Genomic DNA, 17,424 nt, shown 5'->3' on the forward strand with positions numbered 1-17,424 from the left:
ATAGAGGAAGCCTGCCTCAGAGTCCCAGCCATGACTGGGTGACTGAAAAGACCTGTGTTTTCATATCCCCATACACTGATGCTTTGGGCATGGGTCAACAGTAAAAGTGGCTGGGAACTCACCCAGTTTGGGGAAAGGGCAGTGTGTTAAGATGAATTAATTTCGGCGGAGAGATTGCTGATGGCTGGGCGGGACAATCTGCCTGAAGCTAAGCTAAGCGTTCACTTGGAGGCTGACCAGGCCCAGCTGGTGTGCCTGAGGCCCACACAGGCCCACGGAGCACTGGGCTGGATTTGGATGCCATGGTTTCCCCTAGCCCCTGGACAGTGACAGGAAGGAAGCTGTGGACACAACGGCCCCATTTGGAAGGCTTTAAGGTGTCCATGTTAGGTCAGAAAGAAGGCAGAGTGAAGACTGCCCCCCCCCCCGCCCCGCTTTCTTCTAGTACAAGAAAGCCTCCCCCCTCCCCCGCTGATACATGGTTCTAAGAACAAAACAAGAAGGGGAAAAAAAACAAGAGGAAGCAGTGTTTGGGAATGGGGTGGAGTGGAGCGGGTGGCAGTAGGTGGGGAATGAGGGTGCAGGGGCGGTGGAGGGGTGGGGGGGGGAGTGGAGGGTGAGGTGGGTTCCCAAGGCTTCCTTCTTTCTGCCTAAGCCAAGCTCCCCCCTAAGCAGCCATATCTACATACTGAATAGGGCTACAGAGCATGTTAGGGAGCAAGGTGAGGGGGGAGGCCCAGAGTGTGAGTGTCAGGGCTGCTAGCAGCTCTCTAGGCTAGAGGTCCTAGTTGCATCTCTCTGGGCTTCCTTGTGTTTGATGATGGATGTTATTTATAAACCGTCAAGAAGAGAGTGGTTGGCTTGCCATCTGTTACAGACATGGTTGTTACTCTAGTGAGGGGCTGATGGGTTTATAATCTATATATTTCAAAGGTGTCACTGAGGCAGGAGCACCACCCTCCCGGAGGTTAGAGGTTGATTTGATGCCTTCTCTTGGGGCTGCTTGTCTCCTGCACCTTACCGTATCTTGCCTCTCACCAGAGGCAAAAGCGCTTTTCAGAAAGCACCAAGAATCTCTGGGATTTAGTTGCAAAGCAAAAGGGAATGGCACGGCCAGAGAATGAGGCCAGAAGAAACTGAAAACCAAACCAAACCGAACCAAACCAAACCAGTTTTTAACCTGACCATGGTCTCCAGCCCAGGAGCTAGTGAGAGCTTCTAACAGGAAGAGTGCCTCCAGGTGCCGCCATGGTCTGCGGAAGAGACACCGTCTCCTGGGAAGGTGTCAGTCACTCCCGGCTGGGGCTTCTCTCTCCAGGTGCTGCCTCACCCATGGTAAGTTAGGGTCTACCTGAAACAGCCCGAGAAGAGAAAGAAGGAACTATTTGGAAGCTAAGGTTTCCATTAACCCCAGGGCCCTGCTTCCTGATAACGACGGTATTTGCAGGGAACAACTATTGCAGTAGACGACACTTCCAAATGTTCTACAAAACTTTACCAACAACACAGGACGGATATCACACCAAGACCTCAAATCACCAATGTTTACATCATATAATGCCCATGGCAGACGAATACTAATACCACAAATTACCTGAGACAAAAAAAAAAAAAAAAAAAAAGAAAGAAAGAAAAGAAAAGAAAAGAAGAAGAAAGGTGGGGGGAATTTAAAAGGTCCTGACATCTGGAGGTCCGAGGCGCACGGGCACGTGACCATCCGGAGGATCCCGGCTCTCACATCTCAGCATCTGTAGCGTGGACCTCCGTTGCGGTGATGGCGATTCCAATGGCGAGGCTGCCGTTGTCAGAGAAGAGCTGGGCCAGTGAGGTGTTGAGAACCAGGCAGTCCCCATCGGTGATGACTGAGTCCACACACTCCAGGACAGATCTCGGGGTAGCCTCCCATTTGAGACGCCTGTGGTTTCTGTTGAGCTCCAGGCGATAGGTGAAGCAGTCGGCCTGGGTTGGGGTCCCAATCAGCATCATGGTAGCAAAGAACTGCGGGTGCCCTTCGTGCCGTTCCTGTTTCCTGAGCACCAGCAGGAAGTGGTGGCCCAGGCAGGAGTGCATGATGATCCAGTCGGCTGGTGCGGGAAGGTGCATGTCCGTAGCTAGGAAGACTATTTCTGCCCCCTGCAGGATGTCAATTCTGTGGATCTGTCGCAGGTGAGGAACCACCACCTCCAGGTGGCCTTCCCACGGGCAGGAGAACAGTGGGCATATGCAGGGCGTCACCTGAGCATCGTGCAGCCCTGCCTCCTGGTGGTGGAGGTGGTGGGGACGGGCATGGTGGCAGAGATGGCTATGGTGACAGTGGTGGCGATGATGGTGGGGAAGATGGTGCTGGTGGAAGGTACCTTGCTCAGAGGAGTTCTGAGTGACGGCCCGCCTACTGGATACATACTGGAAGGAAAGAGAAAAGTGTAAGTAGGATGTAAGGCTTGTCTCTGGTGCTGTGTGGCTCTCCTGATATTAGAAGTGCTAAAGGCAGACTGTATCGTGCAAACGTGGTTTACTTGTTTCTTTCTTTCTAAAGACGGCATTAACCTCCATTGCCAACCTCACGCCCACCGGCCAGCTCTTGAACTGGCTTTGCCTGATGACTGTAACTCACTTTTCACTTCACTTTTCATCTCACAAGAAGCTTCCCTGCAACAGATGGAGACCAATACAGAAAGTCACAGCCAGTCAAAATGCAGAGGACAACTGGCCATGATGTGCCCGTCCATAACGGATACATCTACATCACAGCTCTTGCCCCCAGGGCTCGGGGAACATTGTGGAAGAGGGGTGGAAAGACTGTAAGAGCCAGAGGATCAGGGTATCTGCTGTGAGACTGTGTCTCCTAGAAATGGCAGAGAAACGGTGGGATGTTGAAACAACACGGCTGCCTAAACAAGACCGAGAGAAGTACAACACCAATAGATGTGCTAATATGGAATGGGAAATCCTACAAAGAAATATAGGCAACCAAGGAATGCTGGGGAATGGGGAGGAGTGGTTTTCCCCCAGGGGTGAATCCGCTAAGTAGCTATATAATACCAAGTGGTCAGGCCAGAAATTGTGTAAATAACAGACAATACGAGATGGATTCAGAAGGTTGTAGTGCTATATTTAAACACTAGTATAGATAGATAGGTGTAACGATAACAATTAAAGAAAGCGAGGCCATGAATTTGAGTGGGAGCGGGGAGATGTAGGAATGTTTGGAGAGAGGAAAGGGGAGGGGAGAAATGACGTAATTACATTTTTTTAAAATTAAAAATGTTAGAGTAGCTGGGTGTGGTGCTGCACGCCTTCAATCCCCTCACTCGGGAGGCAGAGGCAGGTAGATTGCTGTGAGTTCGAGGTCAGCCTGGTCTACAAAGGGAGTCGAGGACAGCCAAGGTTACACAGAGAAACCCTGTCTTGAAAAACCAAAAAAAAAAAAAAAGTTAGATTAATAATAGAAATGAGAGGAGTGAGGTGAGATGGTCCAGTGGGCAGAGGCGCTTGCCACCAAGCTGATGACTTGAGTCCTTAGGACCCATGTGGTAGGAGGAGGGAATGAGTGTCCCTAAGTTGTTCTCTGACCTTCCCACTTGTACTGTGACACACATATGTGTATACACACACACACACACACACACACACACACACACACACACACACACGTGCAGTCCCAGTGCGGAGAAGATGGGGACAGGTGGATCCCTGGCCAGTGACTCTAGCCAGTTTACTTGGTGAGTTCCAGGACAACGGGAGACGCTGTCTCAAGAAAAAGAGAAAAGAAAAGAAATGATGGGTTGTGTCTGAAGAGTGCATATACAGCTATATATAAAATACACACACATACATATAAACACACACATACACACATAAAAACACATACATACGCATACAAACACATACACACACATACACACATAAACACACACATACACACATACACACATAAACACATTCATACACATACATAAACACACACACACACATAAACACATACACACACATAAACACATACACACACACACACACACACACACACACACACACACATACATACACACAGAATGAGGGACTTCATAGATGCCCAAGGAAGGGAGGGATTGTGATTCTGAAGACTCAACTAGGGAAATTCTATATTTATATCTTTCAGATGCTTGAGAAGGATACCCAAGTAGACAGGCAATATCCTCTTTCAAGTGACATTCACTAGGATGGCCATCAATCACAAGGAATAGCACTCCCCTGCTCCCCTGCCTCATCCCCCTTTTTGCTTTCTTGGTGTTTGTAGTTGATTTTCATGTAGACCATGGTGACCTACAGATGTTTTTCCTTTGGGATCATGGTTACTATTTATAGGAAGAAGAAGAAGAAGAAGAAGAAGAAGAAGAAGAAGAAGAAGAAGAAGAAGAAGAAGAAGAAGAAGAAGAAGGAGAAAGACTTCCTGCAAGAGCTACTTGCCTTGCCACTGTTCCCAGGGTCATGCCGTTGAAGTCACTTCTGCATCCTAAGTCAACATGTAGGATGCAGAGGTGACTGTGTGCAGTCACAGTCCCTTTGCCAGACACATTTCTACCCTGTTCTGGCTCTCCACTCTATAGCCCGTTCATCTCCAGGCAGCTTCCACTGTGACAATCTCTCACTTCCTCTTCCTCGTGACAATGTGTCAACAAATGCTCTCAACACCAGACCCAAGGCAGCGGGTTCTGATTAGGCATCCATAAACACTTATTAAGCATTTGCCATGGGCAGACACTGCAGGCTTTGGGTATATAGCCATGAGCAAACAGACACAGTGTCCCTCAGTGTGCGTGGTGCAGGCACAATTTGGTTCTAATGAATTACAGTTTTGACAAGGATCCTCCCTGTAATATAAGAACTGTGACTCAGGGGGCTGGAGAGATGGCCCAGCGGTTAGGAGCACTGACTGCTCTTCCAGAGGTCATGAGTTCAATTCCCAGCAACCACATGGTGGCTCACAACCATCTATAGTGTGATCTGATGCCCTTCTCTGGCCTGCAGGTATACAAGCAGGCAGAGCACTGTATACATAATAAATAAATAAATAAATAAAACTGTGATTCGGGGGCTGGAGAGATGGCTCTGAGGTTAAGAGCACTGTCTGCTCTTCTAGAAGTCCTGAGTTCAATTCCCAGCAACCACCTGGTTGCTCACAACCATCTGTAATGTGATCTGATGCCCTCTTCTGGCTGCAGAGCACTATATACATAATAAATAAATAGAACTGTGATTCAGATCTCTCATCAGAAGAAATAGGACTTTAACAGTGAGTAGCACATCTGAGGACACAGAACTGGTAAGCAATAGCCTAGGGTTCATCTTCACATCTTCTGACTTTGGATGCATAAGCACACACCCTGCCCAGTTATGCACACCTTCGGCTCCGTCTCCCCTCCACGCTCAAATTCTTGTCTTAACTGGTTTGTAGGATTCGACCCATAGTGGTATTCTGTAGTGAGCTGGGCATAAGGCCTTCATTTGGAGCAGTTTCCTAGACTACCCTCATGAGAGAAAAGTCCCTTCAAGGACATTTGAGCACCTTTTCTCTCAGCGTGCTCCAGCTCACTCAGAGGACAAGGTGAAAGTCTGCCTTTCACATTTGCTACCATGACTCTCAGAGGACCTGTCTCCCAGCTCACTGTGGCTAACTACAAAGCTTGCCTGGTTATTATAATGTAGAAATGTTTTTAAAGCAGTGGTTCTCAACCTTCCTAACGCTGTGACCCTTTAATACAGTTCTTTGTGTTGTGGTGACACCCCTAACCATAATATTATGTTTGTTACTACCCCATAATTGTAAATCTTCTACTGTTATTAATCATAATGTAAATATCTGTGTTATCCAATGGTCTTAGGTGACCCCTGTGAAAATGTCCTTTGACTCTCCAAGGTGGTTGTGACCCCGAGGTTGAGAACCAGTGTTTTAAAGTATTTGGGAGGAGGTTCATGGGTTATATGAAAATGCCAGGTTATTTTATATAAAGGACTTGAGCATCCAAGGATTAGTATCCACAGGGAAAGGGGGTTCTGGAGCCAAGCCCCATGGGCACTAAAGAGGGTTATGTGCAATGGTGCTCTGGAAGGTCACACTGGAGGGAGGTAGCTTCTAGCTGGTGTGTGGGGACACTATACCAAGTAAAGATAAAAGGCCTCTTCTCTAGCAAGAACAAAAGGTTTGCCAGCCAGGAGAACAGAAGGATCCAAGAAGCCAGAAAGAATGCAGGGTACATTAAGTGTTGAAAAATTTTCCTAGAAGCTGACCAATATGGGTCAGACGGAGAGTAATAGGGGTCATATCACCAAGGTCTTGTAAGCCAAGCTAAGACTGAAATGACTTCCATGCCCAGTAGGGAGCAAGCAGGAGGCTCGGAAGACTCAGCTGCTAGTTTTAAGGAAGGAACTCCTGTGGGCATTTTTAAGGCACGCAGCAGAGCCTGCTCCAAACGGGCATTTGGAATGCGGCCAGCAGATGGTCCCTACCTAACCCACTCTCAGAAGGAAGGCCACCTCATCTTTCTTGTTTCCTTCTTTCTATTTCATCTTCCACCATTACTAGCCATTTTTGTTTTTTTATTGCTTCAGTGTCACATGGTGGACAGGGGCAAAAAATCAGAGGAGACTGAAGCAACTGTCTATGCAAATAGGGTAGGGCATTGTGAACCCACGGAGACCTGTGCGCTGTCGGCACTCGGAGAAAGAACTAAAAACAAACGCATCCTTCATTCTTCATTTCTCCCTGTTCCATCTTTTGATGCAAAATACGTTTCATTGAAATGATCCTGGGTTAGGCAGGTCATGGGGCTGCTGGCAGGGAGAAGGGATCCGTGTAATTGGCAACATGCTAATCATTTTTGGAAAATGGATTCTAATCTTCCCATCTAATACAGTGGATATGTGAGTAATTGCTTTCCTTCACTAAACTGTTAATGCAACATTAGTGATTGCACTAATTAAAACTAATGAACTCAGTACTGATAAACCCTCAGTCCTCCAGCAGATGCAGTCCTTCCATTGGCTGTGTTTAACTTCCCATTTGGAAGAGAGGTTCTGAATTAACCTTTAGAAGAGTGCGCAAAATTGGGTTTGGAAATGTTAGGCTTTATAGGCTGGGTATAATTCTATCCCTAACCATTAGTGAGGCTATTTCCACCGAGGGTGTAATTGAATTTTAAAACACATTTCTTAATTCGATCAGCCACACTCCTATGGTTGGTAAATGGTTGTCTTTCTAAATCCCGGCTTCAGGAGGGGAAATCTGTCCTTGGAGTTATCCCTGACCCTTTGCCCAGCATCTGCTCCCTGTGGTCAAAAGGCTCACCCAGCAGGTTGTGTCTCCTCCCCGCTCAGCTCAGGGTGAGGAACTGGGCCCTGCTGCTTGAACAGAAAGAGGAGTCTGTGCTCAGCTTTAAATGATGCTCTGACGTTCATTCATGCTAGTTACCTGAGGACCGACCCCTGGCAGAGGGACAGATTTGCTGTTGCCAACGCCTTTTATTCAAGAGTGGAAGGACAAACAGGCTGAGTGGCATAACATTTGGGGCAAGAGCTAGAGAGTGGGGCTCATGCCAGGGCCTGATCCTACAGGTCAGCCAACAGGTGAGAGTAAAGGTGAGTTGGTGCTTTAGTGTCTAAATGTTTTCTGTGCCTGGGAAGGGCAGTCAGGGGCAAAGAGCTAAGTGTTGCTCCTTTGGGTTTTCCTGCCTCTTCACATCTTTTCCCCAGAACCTGCAGTGATGGAACATCACAAGCTCAGGATGACTCTGGACCGCTTCACAAGTGCTTAACAAGTGAGCTAATTGAGAGAGAAGTCGGTGAGGCTTCATCACCGAGACGGGGCATCCTGAGGTAGCACATGCTCTCCCCCTTCCTCGGATTCAGCTGCATTTAGAGGGCACATCTGGGTGACACGTTCCTGCAGGGCCGTGTGATCATGCCTGCACTCGTCTTTAAAATACTTCCGCGTGGCGCATGGGAGTCTAAATGCATACATTTTAACACCATGCTCTGGGGGCTGTCAGCACTTGGTTCGGGAATTCACACCTCAGCACGATCACCTAGTGTTTTATTGGAAAAGACCATACACCAGAGATAATGAGTACAATTGCCTCAATTGGTATCTGTATCTCTTATTCGCACCAGATGCCGCTAATTAACACTTATGCGTGGGTTCTCATTGGGGAAATTAGTGGCTTGTCAATCAGTGTAACAGATGCTAAGAGTGGACTCTCAGTAATGTGTGAGAATTAGTTAAGAGAAGTCAGACAAATTCCTCATTCGTCGAATAGGTCTAGAAAGTCCCTCCTGTCAATACTCGGTACCCAGCCTCTGAGATGGGATGTTTTCCAGTAGCTGGATACCCTCCTTTAACAGTTCAGATTTTACTCCACTGCATGCTAGAATTCCAGCACCCGGGAGGCTGAGGCAGGAGGATCACCATGAGTTTTGAGGTCAGCCTGGGCTATAGACCAATTGTCAAGCAGCTTTTTAAATATTCATATTTATAGCCCATGGGCTAGTGCTATTATGTTTGGTCTTGGCTGGAGAAGCTTCTTAGAGCAGGGAGGGGAGTTGATACAGACTTATAACTGGTCAGAGTGCCAAGAGTAAGTGATGGTGGAGTGATTTTCCCTGAGTGGGACATCTGTATCTCCCCCTCCAAGGCTCAGAAGACATCACGGAAGATGGGGTAGAGAGAACCTAAGAGTCAGAGGATAGGGGGATGGGCAGACATAATCTTTTGGACATGACATGGGTGCTGTACCCATGACCTCATCAAAGCTGTAGTTGTATGTACAACGTGTGTACAAGATTGGTCCAGTTAACGGTTCATCATGGGAGGGAGGGGGGCCCATCAGGTCCTACCCCTCACAGGGGAGACTATTGGCAGTTGCTAGGGGAGGAGGTATCACTTTCTTCAGTGATGTAGCCACTGAGCAGTGGTCCCTTGTGCCAGAAAAACAAAAAACAAAGAACCCAGCTGCACTCAGGCAAGCAACTCTAACTGAATGGGTGGATTGGATCGCACGCAAAAGGAAGATGTGGCGATGGAAGAGAGCCTCCTGGGAAGAAGGTTTCAGAGGAACGGGGTGAGAGAGGGCAGTGAAAATGACTGAAACTCACTATATACATGTATGGTGTATGAAGTTGTCAAATAATTAAAAGGAGAGAGGAGGGGCAATCCCACCTCACCCGCACCCCCACAACACAAACAAAAAGAGCCATTCTGCATGCAGTTTCTTTTCTGTTGCTAAAGTCCCTGAAGTCAGGTATGGAGACGGCTGGCTGAGTAAGGATTTATCTACACCATCGGTTTACTCAGTAAGCGGTAAGGGGGAAACAGGATGCCACTGCTGCAAACAGAAGAAGTAAGCAACAACTTTGATGGACAAATCTATTTTCAAGCAGGATCCATGAGTCACAAATAGCATGGAGAGATCCATAGAGATGGCCAAACAGACACTGCTGTGGTATCCAAGCCTCCTTGGCTGGTCCTCTTATAAGTGAGATCCCTGTTTATGTGAGGGATAGGAAAGAAAACGGGGGTGATGCCATGAAAACCAGGGCAAAAATGCATCCTTGAGCCCCTAGCCTTGAGACCATGGGGCTCTCTTTTAGTTTCTCGGACAGAATTAGTTTAGCCATGTTTTTTTTTTCCTCACTAGAATCGTTATTGATGCAAGTAGAGTGCCCAGCACACACAGATGCTTGGCACACACTGGCAGCACAGATGTACTGATAACAGCCTTCTTTAGGACAGACACACTGGTCCAGTCCTTTCTCCCACACAGCTGTGTCAGCCATGGCCCCAGCCAAGATGCCTGTGTGAGGTATTCATGTACTCTGGGCAGGGGTGCTGCCTTGCCCCCCTGACCTGTGATATGGTCAGAAGGCAACCCAGCACCAGATACCTCACTTCTTTATTCAACCTGCATCGAAGGTCACTAGTTGGTGGCCTTCTCTCCTCAGTTGGCCTGAAGTCACTGATGACAGGGATTACATTTAGTTTGCTGAGTGCTGTGTCCTGGTGATGGGCAAGAGCAGCACCTTGCAGCTCCAGGTGGCTAACGGATTCCCAGTGAGTACACACTGACACAATAGAAGAATAAGCACATGGCTCATCAACTCAACCCTCTTCTTGCCCATATGAAGTGGTGGCTCTCTCCTCCACCCTGGAGAAACGTGTGTATGCAGTGTGTGTGTGTGTGTGAGAGAGAGAGAGGGGGGGGAGGGAGGGAGGGAGAGGGAGAGAGGGAGGAGGGAGAGAGGGAGAGAGGGAGAGAGAGATATTCCACAAATTCGCAGCTGGGAGCTCATTGCCATGAAGTCCTGGAAGTCTTCATCATGACCCTGACAGGAATGGGATGCAGACGCTACACTCAAGCTTGACAAGGAGGCAGGCTCAGACCCATTTCCAGCTGTCAGGGTGGGAAGTAAAAAGGGAAACTTCACATGCCAGAGAGGCATTTATTTTGCTTTTACTTTGGAGAGTTTACTGGAACACATCAATCATTTGCTTTTCGATTGTAAAGGGCAAATAGATTGGAAAGTGCAGTCTGCTGGATTAATACAGGAAATCTGTCCAACTCCTTGGTAGATCTAGACTGATTTTCTCTCATGCACCTTGACAGGATCATTGACCTAACAAATGGCTGGAGAGCCCCACACTTCCTTATCTATTATCCATTGCAGAGATAACTTCAGCACAAGCAAAGATTATTGTTGAGCTCTAGGTCTGTCCTTCTAGGAGATGAGTCACTGTGATGATTTGAATAAGAATGGTTGGTCCCTTAGGCTCATAGATTTGAATGCTTAGTCACTAGGGAGTGGTGGTATTTGAAAAGATTATAAGGATTAAGAGGTGTGGCCTTGTTGGAGGAAGTGGGTCACTAGAAGTGGGGTTTGAGCTTTCAAAAGCCCATGCCAAGCCCAGAGTCTCTCTCCCTTTCCCTCTCCCTCTCTCTTTGTCTGCAGGTCAGGGTGTAGCTCTTATCTACTTCTCCAGCACCATGCCCACACCACCCGCATGCTGGCATGCTCTCTACCACCATGGACTAAACATCTGAATCTGTAAGCAAGCCCCCAACTAAATGCTTTCTGTTATTGGAGTTGCCTTGGTCATGGTGTCTCTTTAAAGCAATCGAACAGTGACTAAGACAGAAGTGAATGAGTTGTGTCCCCACAGAGCCCTACAATGTACCACATTGCATCAATATTCCCACACTCTATCCAGATAACTAGGGTGCTGGACTCCCCTCCCAATGCCTGAGACAGGTCCCTGCAGTCTATGCTATGAGGGGATCCATCAACCAGTAGACAAATCCTTGAGCTCAAACAGTGGGTGGGCATTTAGGGGCGTGTGAGAAGAATTTGGATGTGTGAGCTGTAGTGTCCACTTGGCTTTATGTGACGCTCCTCACAGCGTGGGATGAGCCAGGTGTGGAGAAAAGGGGACTGTTGTCTGGAACTGTGCACATAGTTGATTATGAAGGTATTAGTTATGTAGTTAGAAAAAATGAAGCATATTTATAGAGACTCATACCTTGAGTTTTCACTTTGAAATATTTTAGGGGTGTGGGGGGGCTTTCACTTATAATTTTGCTGTGAGCCCTGCAGGTGTTCAGGGCAGTCCTAACTACAGTCTTGGCACATAGTTGGAAGAAAGCTGTTTTCTCTCCATTTATCTCTGGCTCTGATTTTTATCTGTGAGACTTGGAGCATGCTAATGAGTCTTGTAGATGAAAGGATTTTTCTTAGAAGCGACTTTTTGCAGAGTTGAACTTTTATATAGCAGCTGGTAAGTGGAAGCTAGGCCGACGTGAGCAGTTTAAAGGTTAAAATTTAATTACCAGGAACTCCATTAACTAGAAGCATCCCTGTAGGGGATGACTGACTGCAGGGGCGGGGGGGGGGGGGGGGGAGTGTTGAGCTTCCCTGGGAGAGCAAGCTGAGCAAACCTGGACACCCCCCGGATTGTGGGCAGAAGTGTTGATCTATTTACCTCAGAGGCCACTGCAGCTCACCGAGTGCTCCCACCACAGGGAGAAGGTAGGCTTCCGGAAACTGTTACATATGCAAGTGTAAGCGTGGAGAGCAGGCATGCTTACACATTTTGAGTGGGCAGAAGTGTGACCCGGGTGGTATGAGACAAGATGATGGCTTGGTTGTCCCAAGGCCAGGAGTGCTTCTTTCTCAGTTCTTCAAAGACATCCTGACCCAGAACTCTACAAGTTCAACTTGTCCCAAGTCTCTAGCCTTCCCGCCCTCTGCAGAGTACCCTTGGATCAGCTGGTTTGTGGAAGCAGAGTAAAGCTGAAGTAGTCCTGACTTAAGGACGCTAGATTTTTAACTCGGCCAGTTTTTCAGGTGATAGGCAGTTCACTAAGACATAATCTGACTGATCCTGTCTCCTCATTTGTCTCCAGATCCCCCCTCCCCGCCCCCTGCCCCCACCCCCTACCCTGGATGAACCCATGCTTACAAACAAACAGTCCTCAAATCTTTCTAGATCCTAAGGTTGAGGGGAAAGCAAGGGTTTCTTCTGCCTGCCTGCTTGAGGTTTCTGCTCAGAATTCCTATTTCTTACCTTACTATTTGACTCTTGCCTGAATAAAGTGAAACTGGAGATGACGTCACTATCAGAAGACATGGTGTCTACTTCAGGCATGGATGTAGCTCACAGGCCCTTCCCAGGGTACCTGTACCCCACAGGTACCCCAAGCTAGGAACCAGACTCATACAAAGCTGGAGCAAAGGGTCCTCTCTCTCTCTCTCTCTCTCTCTCTCTCTCTCTCTCTCTCTCTCTCTCTCTCACACACACACACACACACACACACACACACACACACACACTATCCTCCAATGCAGGCATAAGTTCAAATTACCACTTTAGGCTCTCATAAGAATTTATCCTTAAAATGGGACATATGTCATTTTCTCAAGAGTAGATGGGAAGTCGTAGACGTAGAATAGAAAGAAAATTGATTTTGAAGTCATGCCAATGTGAGCATGATCCCGGACTCTTTAATTAACCTCTTCATGCTTCAGTTTCCCAGCTTATAAAGTGGGAATTGTAAGATTTCACAGAGGCTGGCTAAGGACTGAATGAGATTCAGAGAACGCTGAACGACACTAGAGCGCAAAGTAAGAAAGCCACAGGCGGTAGATACAGTCATCACCCTCAGCAGCAAACAGCTGACTGGGGCACAAGATAAGGACATGCACTTTACATCATTTCTAGAATTTCACCTGGAGTAGATGCGATCGTAGATCGTGAGTGCCCTTCCAAGTAGCCTTTAAAGCCTCCTGATAATGTCAATTGGAATTAATATTCTCACAGGCAAAAGCCCTTTGCTGAGTATTTCCACCTGGCCATTAGACAGTGAATATGGGTTACAATGCCCAGAGTAAGCCTAGTGAGTATCCTTGCAGAATGCAATTGGAATTCACTAATGATCACTGCAGCTGCCACCACCACCACCACCACCACCACCACCACCATCTTTATCATCATCATCTTCCTCATCACCACCACTACCACCATCATCTTCTTCAGCCTCATCACCACCACAACCATCCTTACTACCATCATCATCATCACCACCCCCATCATCATCACCACCCCCATCATCACCATCATCATCATCATCTCCACCATCATCGTCTTCATCATCACCACCCCCCCACCATCATCATCATTACCACCCCCCCCACCACCATCATCATCATTACCACCCCCACCCCATCATCATCATCATCACCACCCTCATCATCACCATCACCATCATCATCATCAACATCCCCACCATCGTCATCCTCATCATCACCACCCCACCACCACCACCATCATCATCACCACCCCCACCATCATCATTGTCATCATTATCACTGCCAAGCCTTTGGTTAAGGCAATGCTGCTGTGTGAATTTAGACAATCTAAATAAAGAGATCAAGGTATTATTCGTCCTCCCATGATCCTCTTCAGCAACTTCTTTCTTCCTTGAGTGCCTCTCCTTCGGGCCTCTCGAACCGAAGGAAAGGGGGAGGGTAGGAGGGGGGTGTGTGTGTGGCTACTGTCTCTGGGTCACTGATAAATTAAGAATTTAGGAAGTCCCGCCTCTCCCCTTTCCGTTTGTTTGGCTCTTCTGTTGGAGCGTGTATGATTTTGCCTGTGGTGTGAATAGCTAGCTGGGGATGGAAGGAAGGTGTGAGAGTCACACTTGGGTCAGAGCAATGGAGACCAAGAGCCCTGTGGGTCGTTTCCAGAGAGCCACAGGACCTGGGGTATTGAAGACCGGTGTTGAAGCAGCTCCCAGCACTGCCTGCGAGAGTGGGGAGCTGGTCCTGTAGTCCTAGAGCAGAAAGCGACTTTCTGAGACTAGACTAAAGGGCACATCTCTGACAAGGAAATAAACACCTTATTGCATAAGCGGCTCCCCTCACCCCCAACCCGAGAACCAATGCAGCCTCAGACGGCTACTGATAGCACCAAGCATCCTCATAAGTGACGTGGGGCAGGTGTTTTATTAAGTCTAGATCTTTGTCAGATGCTAGGCGCATATTTAATAAAAATCAGGCTTCGGGGAGGTATGAAGGGAGAAGGGAAAATTGCTGCCCTCTGGGCTTGGGAGCTTAGCTATGCAGCCAGTCCCAAATAATTCATTCATCTACTGTTCATCTTTGAGTTATTACAGTTGCAGTATGTCTCTAAGGAACAAGTTTATTAGTGCGCTAAGATAATTAGTTGGTGCTACATCAAGGCAATTCAAATTGTCCCCGTGTAGGTGTTTCTTCCCAGAATTCACCATGGCTCCGTTTCTACCCTGGTCTATTTTGTTCACTTGTCTCCCCATCAGAGAGTGTTCACTTCCTATGCAGTTTCTAGACTCCCCCACAAAGCCCGCCCTCTTAATTAGAGATTACATTTCTAGCCTTTATAGTTCAGCCTTCTCTGGGCTAAAGTTCTTCGTTTTGCGTAATGCCCTGCACCTGGGTTCCCTGTGACCACCCAGGACAGCCTGTCCCCCCAACTTGTGGATCAGTGGAGTAAAGGGCACATCTAGAGCTCAGGCCATCCCAAAGCCCACATGTGTATAAATCACATACAGCATGCGAGAGGTTTCATAAGCACCAGAAGGCCCCCCCCTGTCCTCACTCCCGTTCAGCTTGCACACAAATCACCTATGCACCTTGTTAAAATGCAAACTTGGCCTCAGAGGGTCTGGACCAGCCAGCACAGCAGCTGGAGCCTCCTTCTGGTTACTTTACCTTGAAGAACGAGAGGTTCACTCACTCTCATTGGACCACTTGCATCAGACCTGGGAATCCCTTCCCCACCTCACAAAAGAACCTGATACCCCTGTCAGAATCAAGGAGAAGGTTCTAAAGGACCTCAGCCATCACCCTCTGTGTCTTTGATGCTCTTCCAGCCAGGCTCCATTGTGATCTTTACAATAGAGATAATGGGGCTGTACGCTGAGCTGGCTTGCTGCCTGATTTAGTAGTCAACCAGAGCCCTGCAGACAGCGTTACAGCAGGAATTCACAGGGGGGAACTAGGAAGGCAGAGCCCTGAGGGAATTCTTATCCACAGAATAGGAAGTTCCTGAATCTTCCTTCTCACAGCATTTAAATTCATATGTTAGTAAAGAAGTTAGCTTTAATTAATAAATTATCCATTTTTATAGCTGCCCGTAATTTCCTACTCTTTAGCTTAATGGGGATTTCATATGCAGAGTTTCAAAACAGCTCTCCCCCACCCCTCTCTCAGCTTTAAGTAATAAGACATAAATAAATGTGCTGTTCTCCAGGGCCTACTGTTTTTCATACCTTTCTATATAATAATTTATTCATCCATCCGTCTGTCCATCGGTTCATCCACATACCCACCCAACCATCACTGTGCATTTTATATTGAAGGTTGTGAGGTGCTGGAAATAAAACAGTGAACAAAGCAAGTGTGACCCCTCTCCTCTAAGAGGTTATGTGGAACCCCAGCCATGTGACTCCATCTTGTTGCTAAGACTTCATCTTAGGCCTGTCTTCAAGGTCACCCCAGTTACTGTAAAAACTACAAACTGTTCCAGGAAAAGAACCACCCTGTCAGTGAGGTTTGAGAGCCCTTGGGCTTGAGTTTAAATAAAGACCCCTTGTTTTTGCATACAGCTTCGGACTCCTGGTGGTCTTTGGGGATGTAGTGATCAGGGCATAACAGTTACTTTTCTCAAAGGGAAAGGCAATATTTCACCTGTAGAAGAAAGGTCATAGGGTATCCTGGTCAGGTTCTGGCAGCGGTGGCTCAAACTGAAGAGTCAGAGTGATCCTGGTCGGATCTCTACTGTTTAGCTCTGGTGTGAAAACCCAAATATCACCCCACCCCCCACCCCGAGCCCCACTCAAGGATGATGGGGGGAATGAAAGAAGACACTAACTCCATTTTGTGCTTGGTCTCCATTATAGGACCAGGCCTGACCCCCGAAGTCATCAGTTCCAAGAACAGACCATCAACCCCCCCATACACACACACCTGAAGGACAGCTCAGAGATCACCACGGGAATGTGGAGAAGTCTTATCTCAAGACTGGCCATCTGTGCTTGGCACCCTTATATGGTTAATGTATCTCATCTTGTGGTTAAACGTTCATGACACACAAGAATGCAGCCTGCTGGCCACCTGGAGATGAGCCAATTAAAAACTGACTAATATAACTGCCCTGATACCCATCAATCAGGCTTTAGATGACCTAACTCTTGCTGGAATTCCCCTCTTTACCCATCAAAAGGCCTGTGAGTTGATGTCCACGGTCAACATTTTGTAAAGTGGCTGACCCCTGCATGCAGGAGTCTTGATTTGTGAAATAAAGACACTCTTGCTGGTTGCATATGTGAGCAGTGCTCTCTGAGCAGCGATTTCAGACTAAGCAAAAATAATTTAGTAGAAGGACATTGTCTTGGTTATGGTTTCTATTGTTGTGAAGAGATACCATCACCACAGCAACTCTTATAAAGGAAAGCATTTAATTAGGGCTGGCTAACAGTTCAGAGGTTCATTATCACCATGGTGGGAAGCATGGCAGCATGCGTACAGATGTGGTGCTGGAGAGGTACCTGAGAGCTCTACATCTGGGCAGTAGGAAGAGAGAGTGACCCTGGGCCTGGCTTGAACACTTGAAACCTCAAAACCCATTCCCAGCGACAACAAAGCTTCTTACAACCCCTCCTCCAACAAAACCACACCTCCTCTCACAAGGCCACACCTCCTAACAGTGCCACTCCCTATGAGTCTATGGCAGTCCATTTTCATTCAAATCACTACAGATGTGATGGTTGGTTTTAAGGTCAACTTGGAACAAATTAGAATGACCTGAGTAGGGAGCCTCAGACAAGAGCCTGACTGCTTAAACCAATGTGGCTTCTGCTGTTG

The 17,424-nt window shown here is 47.5% G+C and overlaps 1 protein-coding gene across 1 annotated transcript in view; it reads right to left on the bottom strand.

Moving 5' to 3' along the window:
- Nucleotides 1-537: 537 nt before the first annotated feature.
- Nucleotides 538-17,424, bottom strand: part of SIAH3 (siah E3 ubiquitin protein ligase family member 3) — a 62,597-nt gene continuing 45,710 nt past the window's right edge. The window contains exon 2 of the mRNA XM_084766983.1: nucleotides 538-2,403. Coding sequence (XP_084623109.1) covers nucleotides 1,735-2,403 — 669 coding nt within the window. The 3' untranslated portion in view covers nucleotides 538-1,734. The remainder of the gene's footprint in view (nucleotides 2,404-17,424) is intronic.

Source organism: Acomys minous (genome assembly GCF_964271855.1).
Source record: "Acomys minous genome assembly, chromosome: 18".
Lineage (NCBI taxonomy): Eukaryota > Metazoa > Chordata > Mammalia > Rodentia > Muridae > Acomys > Acomys minous.